Genomic DNA, 14,619 nt, shown 5'->3' with positions numbered 1-14,619 from the left:
ATCCATAACTCGAAATTACCATATACTGATTTTAACCACTTTTTATTAAAAAAATGCTTCGTTCAATAAATTTCGTGATATGAAACTTACTTTAGGTGAATGGCACCAAGCGGACATATCTCTCGCAGGGAGAAAGTTGTTCTTTCTCACCGTTAGATAAGTCATACCCGTTTGACATACTTTCTGACAGAAGTCAAACCTAAATGAATACCATGCCAAGCACAGCCTACTATCAAACATATTTCAATTGATTGCGTGGACTTATTTTGAAGTTGTTTATATTTTTTTAAAGAATTGTTTTAAAAGATTTCTGTTGACACTGTTTTATCCTTTTAATAACAAAATAGGCATCTATTATAAAATCTGAAAATGAACAATTTTTATTAAAATTTATTTTTTCTTGGTGATATATGACCCTTTCTCGCCATAAAATGGAACTCATTTAACTTGTATACTTGTAATACTTCAAGCTACAGTTACAGTGATTACACTTTCCTCGTGCGTCATGAAGAAGAATAGCATATTCTAATATTCATATTGTAATCTTTAAAAGTAAGACAATGTTGTTAACAGCACAAATATCAAATCATTTCCTTAAAATAATGCACCATAGATCTGTAGGATTTGATTTACAACCGTTTCGCTCCAAGATTTGACTTTTTTGTGCGAAAGGGTTCCCTCAAGTTACAATCGTTTCGCATCAAGATAGTTTTTAACACTTTAATGTGAAAGGGTTGTATATTCAAATTTTAATCGTTCCGCACCAAAGAAATCTGACTGTCTGAGATACAACCCAGAACCCTAGAAAGAAATACCTTTTTAGCGGGAAAAATTTAGTATTCAGAGACAGAACATCTGCAAGTTGTGTATGTACACACTTTAGAATAAAAAAAGAAACACAAAAAGTCAAATAAATACGATTTACGTACTTTCGAACCAAGCATTAGATAGTTAGTATGCAAAACGACAGGCAATCAACCCGGTTTGGCACAATGGACACAATGTGCTCTGTGAAAAGTAGTATATTAACCTCGTACAAGTATGAGAATTTATCTGCATATAATAGAAACAATAAACTTTTAAAACATTTATTCTAAAATGCACTTTTTTTCAATTTATTCAGCAGGTATGTGTAATGAATGTTAAAATATCATATACCTTGATAGCACAAAATCATATGATATCCGTTAGCAAAGTCGCTTCTACTGTGATACTTCGTTTGGATGGCGAGATTTTAAATGTCTCACGAGATCTCGTCTCCGTACGAGAACTTTACCACAAATAGAGCACTGGTATGGTGTACTCCCCTGCGCGTGCAGTCTAATATGTTTATTCAGGTTGCTAGGGTCACCAAATGCCCGCAGACATATTTTACATTTTAAGGGCTTATATCCCGTGTGAGTTCTAAGGTGAATTTTCAGGCCGTATTTCCGAGAATAAAGTTTGCCACAGAAAACACACAGGTGACCCTTATTGGATGACATAATTGAGCAGGACTTTTTCAAAATTTCTATTGGTTCCTCTTCATCTGTATCTAATTGGTGTGAATTTTGGTTTTGCCTACTGGTGACATAAAGGTCTGTTTTCAAATTGTTTCCAACGTCAATTTGGTACGGCCTACGTTCGCGTAATACAGCATACGTTGGCACATTTGGAACTAATTCAAAGCTAGCTTTGAGTGTATAACGACTTATACACGAGTCCTGGAGGTGTGTAGACACCTGGCTATGCGGCAAGCACACGTCCTGCCTTTTGTTCTCTGTCTTAATAATCATGTCTTGATTACACTTCCGATCATGAGGAAATGTATTTACTGTTGATATGTAAGTAAGGGAAGATGGAAAACTCTCTGTGGTGTGATCCTGATGTAGCAGCGAGTCTTTAGACTTTTCGAATCCAGAACACGTGCGCATGATATGGAGTTTTAAGTGGTTAGGGTAGATGAATTCCTTTTGACACATTGTACAACAGTATCTGCCGATTCCTGCAAAAGAACAAAAACTGAAATTCAATATGATTCTCCTGTGTACATTTGATTTTCTTTTGACCAACCGTGCTGTCAACTTATGTTAACAATTATCCTGACTACGCTCGAGATCTGCTTCATGGAATTCTGATCAGTACTTGCACCTAAGTAAGGGGTCGTTAGGACCGTATTCAAATCCGCTTTCGCAGGGATTCGAACCCTTGGATTCGGGGGCTTAGTCGCTTCACTACTGATACATAGCCTGTGATGATTTAGGCTTTACCACTATGTCTGAACTTATTCGTGCTCTCCTTTTGAATTCGTAGAAGTGTCGGGATACTTTTGGAAAGAATTGCCACAAACTGGACAAACTATATTTGCATATCTGAAATACTTATCTGCACATAAGTTAAAAGTAATATTAAAGTATATGAAAGAAGTATGTTGAAAATTATAATAATTATTATTGATAAAATAATAACAATACCTATGATGTTTGCAGGTGTCAGATACGGCACATTTATCTCCCATGCTAAAGCCTCGTCGTACCAACAAGTGATTACCTCCCCTTTATCTATATCCCTCGTAGCTCGGAGATATAAATGCCCGTCACGTGATCGGAATAGGTTCAGATTTTGCTCATGAATATCCCGTGCAGGCAGTAGGTACTGGTACCATGGATTCTGACTAGGATTTTTAGCTTGAAGCATTCCCATGTCAGTGATAATCTGAAAACAATACAATATTATCCGTGAAAGAAAAACAGCCAAACCGGAAGTGACTTAACAGATTTAGCTGATTTACTACGAATAGCCTGACTATTTACTATTACCTTACGTGTCGGGACTTACAAAGTATGTGGGATAGAAAACAGTTTATCGCCGCTGAATTTTTTCTTTAGGCATCCCACCAATACTTATATGAAATACATTATTAAAATAATGCTACAAGACATTATAACAAACTTTGTAGACATAAAAAGAACGTCCTAAAATTGTCATCGATCTCACTAGAATGAAACATCACAAGCATGGCGGTGAATAAATCAATCAGTAAATACAAAATGTATCAAATCATTATTTAATTCAACGCCGTACAGATTAAACGATGAAATATAATAACAAAAACAAACATTGGATGATTATTTTATAAATTGTTAACGGAACCATAAAAAACACAAGAGACTGCTTTTGAAAAAAATGCATTCTTCCATACTGCTTCATTTGAATGAAAGTTGTAACTGATAAATAATAATGGGGTAAAATATTTTCAAAGGGGTGCTTACCAAAAATATCCTAACTGAATGGCGAACAGTGCAGATCATGATCAGACTGCACGGATGGACAGGCTGATCATGATCTACACTAGTCGCAAAGGCAGACTCAATCGTGTTTAGCATGATAAGGGTTAAAAGACAATATTTAACAGATATATACCGTTTTCTATTTGATTAAAATTACGTTCTTGTGTAAAGCTAATTCAATTCTCCAAATAACAGAAAATGCGTTTCTGCCATTTCGGCTCATTTGTTGTTTAATAACATACTCCCCATTGAATTATCATATTACAAGTACATTAATTCACGAAATATGAAACCATCTCTCAACATTTTTTTAATCATTAAAAATGTCATCATTTTCAATCGTAAATGCCAGTTTAGTTATTTTATAAAGAATAAAAAAAAAAACGATTTTGCTTACCTTAATTGCAGTACCAGTTTCACCAAGCAGTCGTTCTGGTTCTTTGTGAAAATCTATTTTCTGGACAGGACCGTACCAGCTTCCATACGGTATAACCGATCCTGCTATGACGTGGACTTTTCTCGAAATTCCACGTGTTTCATCCATACCAGTTTATAGCAATTATGAATTTATCATTTAATAAATATTCGCAAAAATGAATTTTCGTAGCAATTTTCGGATTTAGACCTTCGGCTGTGAAATAACCATGGTAAAGAACCAGCTCCGGATTTTCAACAGAATTTATGGGCATAGATGTGAGAAAATTTCGACTGCGTCACATCTGGACTTTGAAAGCACGTGGATGTATTTGTTTTTTCCATGCATTTACAGACGTGCGCTCTTCAGAAGTCAAGGCGGAAGCAATCAATGGCGTGCGCATGCGTCATTCATAGAATCAGTAAATTGTAATATTGCGTTAATTGTGAGTTGATTACATTTTCATTATCCATTTATCGATAAAAATCACATATTAGCGATTTGTTTGATCAGAATTAACCACTACAGGCATTATCTGTATTATCAGTATCAACTGACACGGTGCCTTGATTTTAAAGGCTTAAGGCGGCATTAATATTCCTCAGTTTTAAGTATAAATTGTCATTAGAAGCTATAAAATGGTGAATTTAATGTCCGCTGCGGTGGAATATTATTAATAAATGGTATCCGTGATATAATTTAATGGTACCTAAATGATCTTTTTTCCCCACTAGTCGCACTTTACCGATTTAAATTAAGTTTGAAATACATTTTAAATGTTTATTTAGTTTGTACAAATATGACACGATCTAATTAATATAGGACTAAAATACAAAAGTGATTAGTATGCAATTAACTGCGCGCTGGTACTATCATTTACAACAAAAATTTTCTGTTTGTATTTTTTGCTCTTATTGCCCCATTTGAAACATTTAACCAGTAGATTGTACTTAAAAGCAGTGTAGGATACATATAATAGAAAACACCAGAAAATGGACAAAATGGCGTGAGAATTTCGCAAGTGTTTGGCGGCTGTGATTTGCTAAAGACAAAAGTGGTGAAAGCCAAAGTGAAATGAAAATTAGATCTTAATTTTAGAAGGGAATGGTGTTTTTCATTTAAGATTACATATAATCATATACCATGTTAACCCCAGAGCATAATTCGCAAAATAAATGTTCTTAACACACGTTCGCTCTACAGCAGCGTTCATTACAGCCGAGTAGTAGCCAAGAAAATAATCGGCAAACACGCTGCTGTATCTGGAGAAGACACGTGCCGGGCGCGTGCTCTTAGCTTCGCGCACTTCTGTGACAAATGTGTTTTCATGCGTATGGTTATGACGAGGTTTATTCACACGGAAAACAAGGACAGGAATTAGTGGTATTACTAAAAGACATTGGACAGGCGAAGAATGATTAAACTAAGTTATAATCTTTCTTCGAAATTAGCGATAATTTAGTGATTTTTTTCTATACATACTATGTAATGTAATGTTCTCTTTAAAGGCTCTTCAGTCCAAAGTAATTATGCCCTAACGTTTTGACTATGAATTTTTGATATTCAAAGGTCCTAAATACAATATCCTATATGGGTAAATGAAAATAGTTTAACGTCTTTGTAGTGTAGGAGATTAAAAACATGCTACGTTTCATTAAAGTATTATTTTGTCTTTTTTTTATTTTATTATATATATAATTATAACAAAACTAGAAGAAATAGAAGTTTTGGATTTCTTTATTGACAACACTGTTGTGAAAATAATGTAAAAACTACAATGGCTACAAATATAACATGATACATGTGTATGCTTTTGGTTATTGAATACTGAAACATAATAATGGTAAATAAAATATTAGAAACAAATACAAATATCAGCTGACTTGAAACTTTAGAGGACTCTTCGATTTTATTGATTTTTTTAAAGAAAATCTCTGATGCACACGCTAATGGCTATATTGTATTTTCTAATTAGGTACAGTTAACTGCAATTGTGAAAAAAAAAACCTGGTAAAGTTATTTTTGAAAGTAACACGTTCCAAATCAATTCTTCTTAATATATCATTCTTTTTCATAGTAAAACTTGCCGGTGTAAAACTTACTGAGATAATTATGATTAATGCAAAGTATTTTTTATAACAAACAAATTAGAAAAGTGTTAAAATCACGATTAACGATTAAAATCAACATGTAAACACGAATTATTCAAATCTATTAATATAAAATCATTAATTGCGTGGGCATGTCGTAACTTTGGCAAAAAATTACTGTTTCTTCGAGGAACGAATTCGTCGATTTAAATTTTGAAGATATTTGTATTTTCGTTTGGATTAAAATTTCGCGGATTGAAGTAACCACGAAATCAACGCAGATTTCCCCCAACGAATATTAATGATTTCACAGTATATAAAAAACCTGGACTAAATAAATATGATATAACTAAATGAATAGAGCAAATATAAATTAAGGTGGTGTTCGGCAATTTCCGTGCGGTTACGTTTTCTCCGTACGCTGTTTCGGCATCCTTCGGCCTTTGTCGAAATCGTATTGGGAGCATACGTAAAGAAACGGAAATTGCCGATCGTCGTTATGGGTTAACTACCTTAAACACGAGATATTAACCAGGTCTACAGTTTTTGTGAACGTTTATTCGCAGTTCCTCTGGAAATATGTATAACCATTGTATGCGATGTACTTTGTCGGTCTAGTAATCGCAGTTTCTGTCGAAAGGAAACATTGGTTGTCATCTGAAAGTTCTGCCGTGCGGCACGTGAAAGTTGTAGTATTTATGCAAGCTGCCGTGCACGATGTTTTGTTCATATTCTCGAGAATTACGTCATTATTACCAGTAAGAAGGAATCCTACAAACGCCGTGAACGTTGTGCCATACAGGTCGCAGACTGTAAACAAAATTACAATGTACGTTTATTTAATCAACCTAGTTACGGTTTTACACAATCTAGCTTGAATGTTTAAGAAGCTAAAATTCATAAAAGTAAGTTGACTAAAACTGCATGGAAAGAGTATAACACTGCAAATTAAATATTCCAAAAACTTGTCATATTTATTAAAATTCAATAATTATCTTGACATTCGATATTGAAAAATAAAAAATGACTGTTAAAGAGCGAGTCACGATCTTAAAGAACAACATCTGCCATGATCTGGCTAAATAAATCATTTTTTTTTACATATATTGTGTTAAAATAAAGACTTAACAGATTTGGAAAGAAGAAAATAACGCGAACGATTGCAAATAGCGTATCAGCAGACGTTTTTTTTTTGACGTCATCATTCATGTGATAGATTCTATTAAAAAGTTATACAGATGTGTACGTTGAAAACAAACTTACACTGCAAGCAAGTACTGCTTGATTGGTTCAAGCTGTATCCCGCTTTACACGAACACAGACCTTCTAGGCACGTGCTACCAACATCAGTACAGTCGTCCTCTGTATCACAGACATTTCCAAGATTGCTCAATACTTTACAGCTGCTCTGGAAAAAAAGCAGAAAGCAAAATTTGGTCATTTTGTCAGGAATTTTAAAATTCTTTACATGTAGATCTATTTATATCATATAAACTACAGCACTGGCAAAAGTGTGTTTTTTTACATTTATGGAGCAGCTAGAATCTACCGTTCTGATCAAAAAGCTAACCCGACTGATTGTGTGATCTCATTGAATAAATATTACTCCCATTCACCCATAGTTTTTGAAAAAAATATCTCTTTTAGATAAATTGATCTTGATTAATTAGGGTCAGAAATAAGAGACTGTTAATTAGATAAAGCGCGGAGGCCTCCGTGGCGACTTCAAATCACTTGCCCCTCACCGATGTGGGTTCGAGCCTCACTCGGGGCGTTGAATTCTTCATGTCAAGAAGTCATCCAGTTGGCTTGCGGAAGGTCGTTGGTTCTACAAAGGTGCTCGCTCGTGATGAAATGCACGGAGGGGCACACGAGTTCTTCCTCCCCCATTAAAGGTGGAAGTCGCCGTTTGACCTATAAGTGTGTCAGTGCGACGTTAAACCCAACAAAAACAAAACAAAAAGATAAAGCGTACCTGAACAAAATAAGCATATTTAAGACCACAATTTGCCGTCAGATTTTTTGCAAATCCTGAATTTGTAAAACAGATCTTCTTAAAGCCGTCGAATAATACAGACGCACAACTGTCATCTTCAAAACACAGCGACGCGCACATTGCAAGGGAAGTGACGTTAGTGATAACGTCACGAGGCGTCCCATAGTTCCTAAAACATGCCTCTTTCACATGATATTTTGTGTTGCAAGAAGAGCCGAAACCACTGTGAAACAGTAGAAACCATGACAACAATCTCAATGACATCTCATGAATTTTGAGAGCTAACGTAAGTTAGAATCTATGTTATGATATGGTTTTGACAGGTTCATGAAAAAACAATATTATCCAGGTGAAATATGAATCAAATATCCGCCATTTTTATTTGCTTTTAAAAAACGACTTTGTCACTTTCTTCAAATCATTATAATTCAAACAAAGATATATATTTCTGTTTTCTTTATTCTTCACTGTGATCTGTACGTTTCAGAAAAATGTTGGCCTGTAACAAAATTCCCAACGCACGTACAAGCGATAATAAGAACCAGAGCAAGACTATCAATTTACCGGATTATATTTACATAAAAACAGTAAACGAGACATTGTCTCTGTAGCTTATAAATATAAAAATGAAGCGATATCAAATGTTATTTGTTGACAGACAGATTTCCATAGACGGTACATAAAATAATTGACCAGATAGAAGATAATTGAGAATTGAAAATATTTAATTGTTTTACGCTAACAAAACTTATTTCTCCATGTGCAGGATGCCTGACAATTCAAGAGTAAGAAAGCGTAATCAAATTAAGTTATAAATGGCTATTTAAGTGGAAAAAAAGAAAAGGTAAACATACAATTCGTACGTATTGTCATAAATTGTTTTGTCAGTATTATATCAAATGTATAAAGCACTGTTTTCAAGGGAGTTTACATAATAACAGTAGCAATCAGGGTGCAAACTTATCCTCTACCAGTACAAACATAGAGCGATCTGACGACAGGAACTGAGAAAAAAGTCCCCAGAACAGACAGAGAATTTTAGATTCAGACCTGCCCGACTTACATATCCTGGCACTTTTTAAAAAGAACACTGATACACGACTTTCTATCCCATACTGTATAAGTAGGAACTACAGTAATTCCAGTGCTAAGGCCGGAAATTAAACTCGAGTCGTCTGGGTTGACAGGTGTGTTTCCATCAGACCACCGTCCACGTGTTTTTATTGTGGAGTTGTTTTCGGCAAGCAAGTGGATTCGCACATTTGGCAGTAACACAACATAAATACAACGAAGAAAAAACATTTAACCTTCCATTTAAACAAAAGTAATCGTTGTTGACAGTTTTCTAACAATAAACTCTCTCTTTCTATCTCTCCCTCTTTTCTCTCTCTCTCTCTCTCTCTCTCTCTCTCTGTGTGTGTGTGTTCGGTTTTAACGTCGTTTTCAACATTTTTTCAGTCAATAAAATCTGTAAAAAGATCCATTGGAAGCAAAGAATGCAACCAAGCAGAATAATAGCAGACTCGGTTTGATTGAGTCTGTTCATGAGAGGTAATCTTACATCAGATATTTCAAACATTTTTATGAGTACCTCAATTTCGTGTCGAGTATATACATTGTATATCTGTTTTGCTTGTCGTATCAAAGTGTTTTTTTTTTTCAAGGTTCGAGTTAAAATGAAATATGGCCGCTATGATAGTTTGATCTCCAGTTGATAGTAGATAAATGTACTAGTTTAACCCGTTGTAATTGTCAGGATATATGACCCAGGGAAGTGACTACGCCATTCGTATCTTGAACAATAAAATGGGTCCTACCGCTAAGGTGACTATGTCTTAGACTAGCTGACAAACGGTGTAGAATGTCCTTTGTTAAAACGTATAGCTGGTGAGACCAAATATCTCGTATATAAAATTTTCCTCTGGCTACCTTGCCTAAATGATTATTTAAATGATTCAATTATGAGCTAGAAAATTTCAGGGATCAGGCAAAAATCATTCAATGTTGCAACTATCAACCTTCAACACAAAATCAGCAGCTTAAACTCCTATAGGCTGGAGATACTATACTTGACTGGTCTTTGTGTCGAAGTTCCCTTCAGACAATGTCTTTAAACAACAACGTACGAGTGCTATCGCATAGATGCTCAGCCTATGTTCTCTTAATGAAAGCTGCAACTCAATAAGATTGCTCTGACTCCTAGATGCTCAGCGCCTATATGTGATCACATGTAGCATTCAACTACCATATAGGTATAACCCTGATGCCTTTGCTGTACTTCGCCAATAACGCTGAACCTCGTCTATAAGCTGGAACTCTCCTATTTTCTCAGTAGATCACCAAAACCTATGTCTCTGCCTCAGCTTTTCGATGCTCAGCCTATATTTGCTATCGTCTATAGCTTTCACCTATCCTTAAGGTATAACTCCTGTGCGCTGACCCTATAGCTCAAAACCTTGTTGAAATTCTGCAACACTTCTTTAGTCTATGAACTTCAAACGTCTTCTTTTTAATAATTTATCTATCCTGACAGTGTAGTTGCAATAACTTCTTCATCAAGGTACTGGGATAAATTATTAGTTGAATCCTCGATGTGTCTTCCTCCATCGCTGGATACAGAATGATCTCTCTGTCCTCCATCTACCTATTTATACCTTAGAAGACGTGAGCTTTGATTGGTGCTATTTATAGAACTTGTTTCTAATTGGTTCAAAATAATACATAGTATTTTACAACGAGTATTTGCTCTATCAAATATCTGGTTCCCTTTAACTATTTTATATGACATAATGTGTGATGCTGGGATCCAGCTATCCACATAATGACCCAAATCCTATTATTAACAGCAATAGGAATGATAGCATGAAAATGGAGTCAAGCACTATCTGTGCTTATATGTAACATTATCAATATATCAACACATACAAATTATTCTGACAGTAATCAAGCAATGCACTTGCCCAACATTTACAACTTTGGTTCAGATATTTTCAATAAAATTAATACAACTGGAACAAGAGTTAAAAAATAATAAGCATCAGATAAAATATAGTATTTGATTAAAACAAACATTCTAATTATAACCCAATTCAGGCGGCACATAGCAACAAAATGTACCGGAATAGGAATGGTTTGCTGGGGGGTGGGGGTGGATGGGGTGCATCAAGAGGAATTCAGACTTGGAAAGAGATCAGCCAGAAAGAAGTGTATGATAAGTAAGGATGTCCACGAAAGTGTGTGTCAAGATCTCACTTGAATTATACCGTAGTATGATATTCTAACCATGGTGTAGTGTCTTGCTGACCTAAGTCTTATCCTAGAATGGCCCTAGATAACCTTCTACCCAATTTGACGTAGATATTCAAACATTTTGATCATGTTTTATCTAAATCAGACAAAACTTAAATTTAACCGAGTGTTTCTAAGATTTGACTTTTATCCTAGACGAAAGTATTCAGTCTAACCAAGATTTTACATCTTAAAGCCGTACGCTAGAATTCGGGGCGAAATTTTTCCCAGCAATAAATCTCCTTCAAACTTTGGATATTGAAGGACAATCATCTTTTCTCCAAAAAAGCCGTTTTCAAGGGCAGATAACTCTTTTTCAATACAGGTGACCTGTGATTTTTATTGCATATTTTTATTTCTTAGATAATTGTGCTTCAATATCCAAAGTTTGAAGAAATTTTATTATTGGGAAAAAATTCGCCCATCTCATATACAGTGTACGCTTTTAAGAGATCAAATGTAAAATGTAAAAAAGATTCCTCAATAAATGTACATTTTGATTTAGTTTCTGACCACATTTGATATAGTCTTGAACTTAACCTAAATTTCATTATGACTTACATTCTACGTCGTGTTCGACCGGTAATGTCAATTTTCGGTAACGCTTAAAGCGCTATATAGCGGTACTCTTAATGGCGAAATAGGCGGATATGAAATCCTTCCAATATCGGAGCTACTTTAGGCCGATAGAATTGAAAAAGGCACCTTTATGCACGATAACGCTACAGCACAGTAACGGTCGTTTTACTAAGAAAGGGATAATTCTTTAATCATACGTGAGAATAAACGTTGACGAATGTTCTCATTGCGTTTTCTTCTGTATAAAGATTTTTAGTAAGGTTTGACAGACGGGTACCACACTGTCACACCAGTTAACCTCGTTTCGAACTTGACATAGACTTTATAGGAACAAATATTCAGACAAAGTTTACAAAGAACAAGTAAAACTGCAATTTATGTTTCTCTTTTATCTTATCGATGACTTAAGTTTTGACTTCAGGTAATCCGGTTTTTAATTTAGATTATATAGCGACAAATTTCAAGTGTTAAAGTTTCTATGATTTGAACTTGTGACATTGTTTTTTTACCCTAGATATCTCAGTTCTGAACTTGACCTAGATTTTGTAAAAGATATATATTCCGACAAAGCTTAGGTACAAAATATGGCCTTTTGAGTGTTAAAACACGATTCTCTATTTTTCTTGGTCACAAGGTTAGAAAAATATGTAGTTAATGCCCGTCCTCTCTTTAAGGTCAATGTCACTCTTAAGAGGTCAAAGGTCAGAAAAGGGTCAAATTTTCGTGTTCGTGCCATAACTTCTTTATGCATTAAGGGATTCTAAAATTACTTGGCACAAATGTTCACCACCATGAGACGATGTGTCGCGCTCAAGACACAGTTCCCTAGCTCCAAGGTCAAGGTCACACTTAGAGGTCAAATATCAAAAATAGGGTCGGTTCATTTTTCGTGTCCGGGCCATAACGTCTTTATGCATGAAGGGATTTTGAAATAACTTGTTACAAATATTCACCATCATGAGTCGATGTGTAGCGCATAAGACACAGGGGCCCATCTGATCAAACATAGTACGACTAAAATCGATCGTAGGTCTGTGATATTTGTTTTCTTGGAATATAGACACATTATACAGAAAACATGCTACGTGCCCATAGGCCTACACATAAAATCTTGAACACATGGAATTGGTAACGTGTTTTGTTACTGGTTTCAACAAAAGTGTTCAGACAAAATTTTGGTCGTACGATACGATAAGATGTTTGATAAGACTGGCCCCAGCTGGTCCCTTGCTCCAAGGTCAAGACCACAAAATAAAAATTAAGGGTTGATTTTTCGTGTCCGTACCGAAACTTATGTTACTTGTTCACGCATCCTAACATACAATTGTATATAGCAATCAGTCTCCACTGGCACTTTTTATTCTTAAAAAATGATTGCCATTGTGAATTGGTCCAGGATGGCGGAAGCGGGGGTATAATTTAGCGACTGTTAGACGGCAGCTCTAGCTTCTAGTAAGATAGAAATACGGTTTATAGGCGTGCTTTTTCTACGTTTATTACAAATAAAATGGAAAATGCGCGTTATTGTAGAGGCTATACACCAGTAAAACATTTCCCATATGGTTCTAGTGGAAATTCGCCACAGTTTAGACCCATATATCATCGCAAACTACAATTAATAAGATGTCAAAATATGAAAGTAGAAGATTTGGCGGATGAACAGACAGACAGACACACGGACAGGGGTAAACCTATAGTCCCCTCCTGTCTCACGTCATCGACTTTTTGAAGTCGTCAGGAAACTTCTTCGCGTGACTTCCATAGGGAATCGACAGAAGATAATTTCTTGCGTTACGTACTAGGGACGCTGTGTATACTTTAGGTAGTCACAGACGATCCCCAATGGATTAGTACATGCATAGCACGAGGAGTTCGACATTATAAGACATTATATACATGAAGACTGATCGATAGAGACACTTCGGTATGTATTTTTATTTCATTTACGCCCTTTCAGGACATAAATCGCATACTTAAGTCGCAAAATGGAATACAGTGTCAGTCACATATAAGAGTTCAGATCAAATATCAAAATTGGCAAGTCGGCATACAGTGAATGTTTTGTTTTTACCGTCTAGATAAAAAGTAATTTCTTTCAAAAACCCAAGAGCTATGCAACGTCTTATTTACATATATTTATGGAGTATGCATGCTTATTTCAGAAAACAACATGGATTATTGGATTGCAAATCAATTTGACATGATGTTATTCACCAGTTTCGTGACTTGGTCGAGTGAATTGCTGTGCAATGAGTGTGATCAGTCAGCATTTTGTAAACATTACTTGTCTGTTTCATCAGTTATGTCATCACATGCACATATTTATGTTCAACTTATTGTAAAACGTAAATACACACACCATGTAATGCAAAATAATTAATTTGAAGACGATTTCTTACCTTCGGCCTGCTAGTTGTTTGTTTTGATCGGTAAACAGGAAGAGGGCGAGTACAGTCGTTTATAGGGGGTGGAACTATTATACCTACATTGTATCATGGTTTACCTGCAGTGTCATTATAACTGTTAACTTCTATCTGTAATATTCTTCAACTGAGGAAGAGGCGTGGCTATAAGCCGTAACTAAACTTGAGAACATGTCTTTGGTCCCGCCTACATATAGAATACTAACTTTCTGAAACCGTTCTCTATTTCAGTTAGAGTACCGCTCAGTACGCTTAGGTTAACTTGCCAATCAAATTCAGCAACAGAGTTAGAACCAGACGTCACGTGATAGTACCAACGCTTAAAATGGAATGTTAATTTGTCAATCAAAATTAGTAGCCGAATGCGTTGTTCATATTGGCGGACCATGATACAAAACAGAAAGTGTAGGGGCCACTCGAATAATGAGGTTTTCTCGTGAACCCCTACTCTTTCTATTACTTAACCTTTCTAATACATAATGCATTTACATGTACAAGATGCTTTCTTCGTTTCAGCACATTCTGGTTGCGGTTCAGTGTTCCCATAGTAAAACAAGAC

At 35.4% G+C, this 14,619-nt stretch overlaps 2 protein-coding genes across 2 annotated transcripts; both read right to left on the bottom strand.

Annotated features, from left to right (window-relative positions):
- Window positions 1-1,148: 1,148 nt before the first annotated feature.
- On the bottom strand, window positions 1,149-3,813 carry LOC123552615 (PR domain zinc finger protein 13-like). The gene is made up of 3 exons (XM_045342358.2): window positions 3,667-3,813; window positions 2,454-2,694; window positions 1,149-1,984 (listed from the first exon to the last, which is right to left on the bottom strand). The coding sequence occupies exons 1-3, from the start codon at window positions 3,811-3,813 to the stop codon at window positions 1,203-1,205; spliced, it is 1,170 nt and encodes a 389-aa protein (XP_045198293.2). The 3' UTR covers window positions 1,149-1,202.
- Window positions 3,814-5,417: 1,604 nt separating this feature from the next.
- Window positions 5,418-8,361, bottom strand: LOC123553153 (uncharacterized). Its single transcript, XM_045342898.2, has 3 exons — window positions 7,750-8,361; window positions 7,038-7,182; window positions 5,418-6,584 (listed from the first exon to the last, which is right to left on the bottom strand). The coding sequence occupies exons 1-3, from the start codon at window positions 8,032-8,034 to the stop codon at window positions 6,331-6,333; spliced, it is 684 nt and encodes a 227-aa protein (XP_045198833.2). The 5' UTR covers window positions 8,035-8,361; the 3' UTR covers window positions 5,418-6,330.
- Between the last annotated feature and the right edge of the window lie 6,258 nt (window positions 8,362-14,619).

Source organism: Mercenaria mercenaria, chromosome 4 (genome assembly GCF_021730395.1).
Source record: "Mercenaria mercenaria strain notata chromosome 4, MADL_Memer_1, whole genome shotgun sequence".
NCBI lineage: Eukaryota > Metazoa > Mollusca > Bivalvia > Venerida > Veneridae > Mercenaria > Mercenaria mercenaria.
Note: the sequence above shows the minus strand (reverse complement) of the source record. Positions and strands in the feature narration are given on the sequence as shown.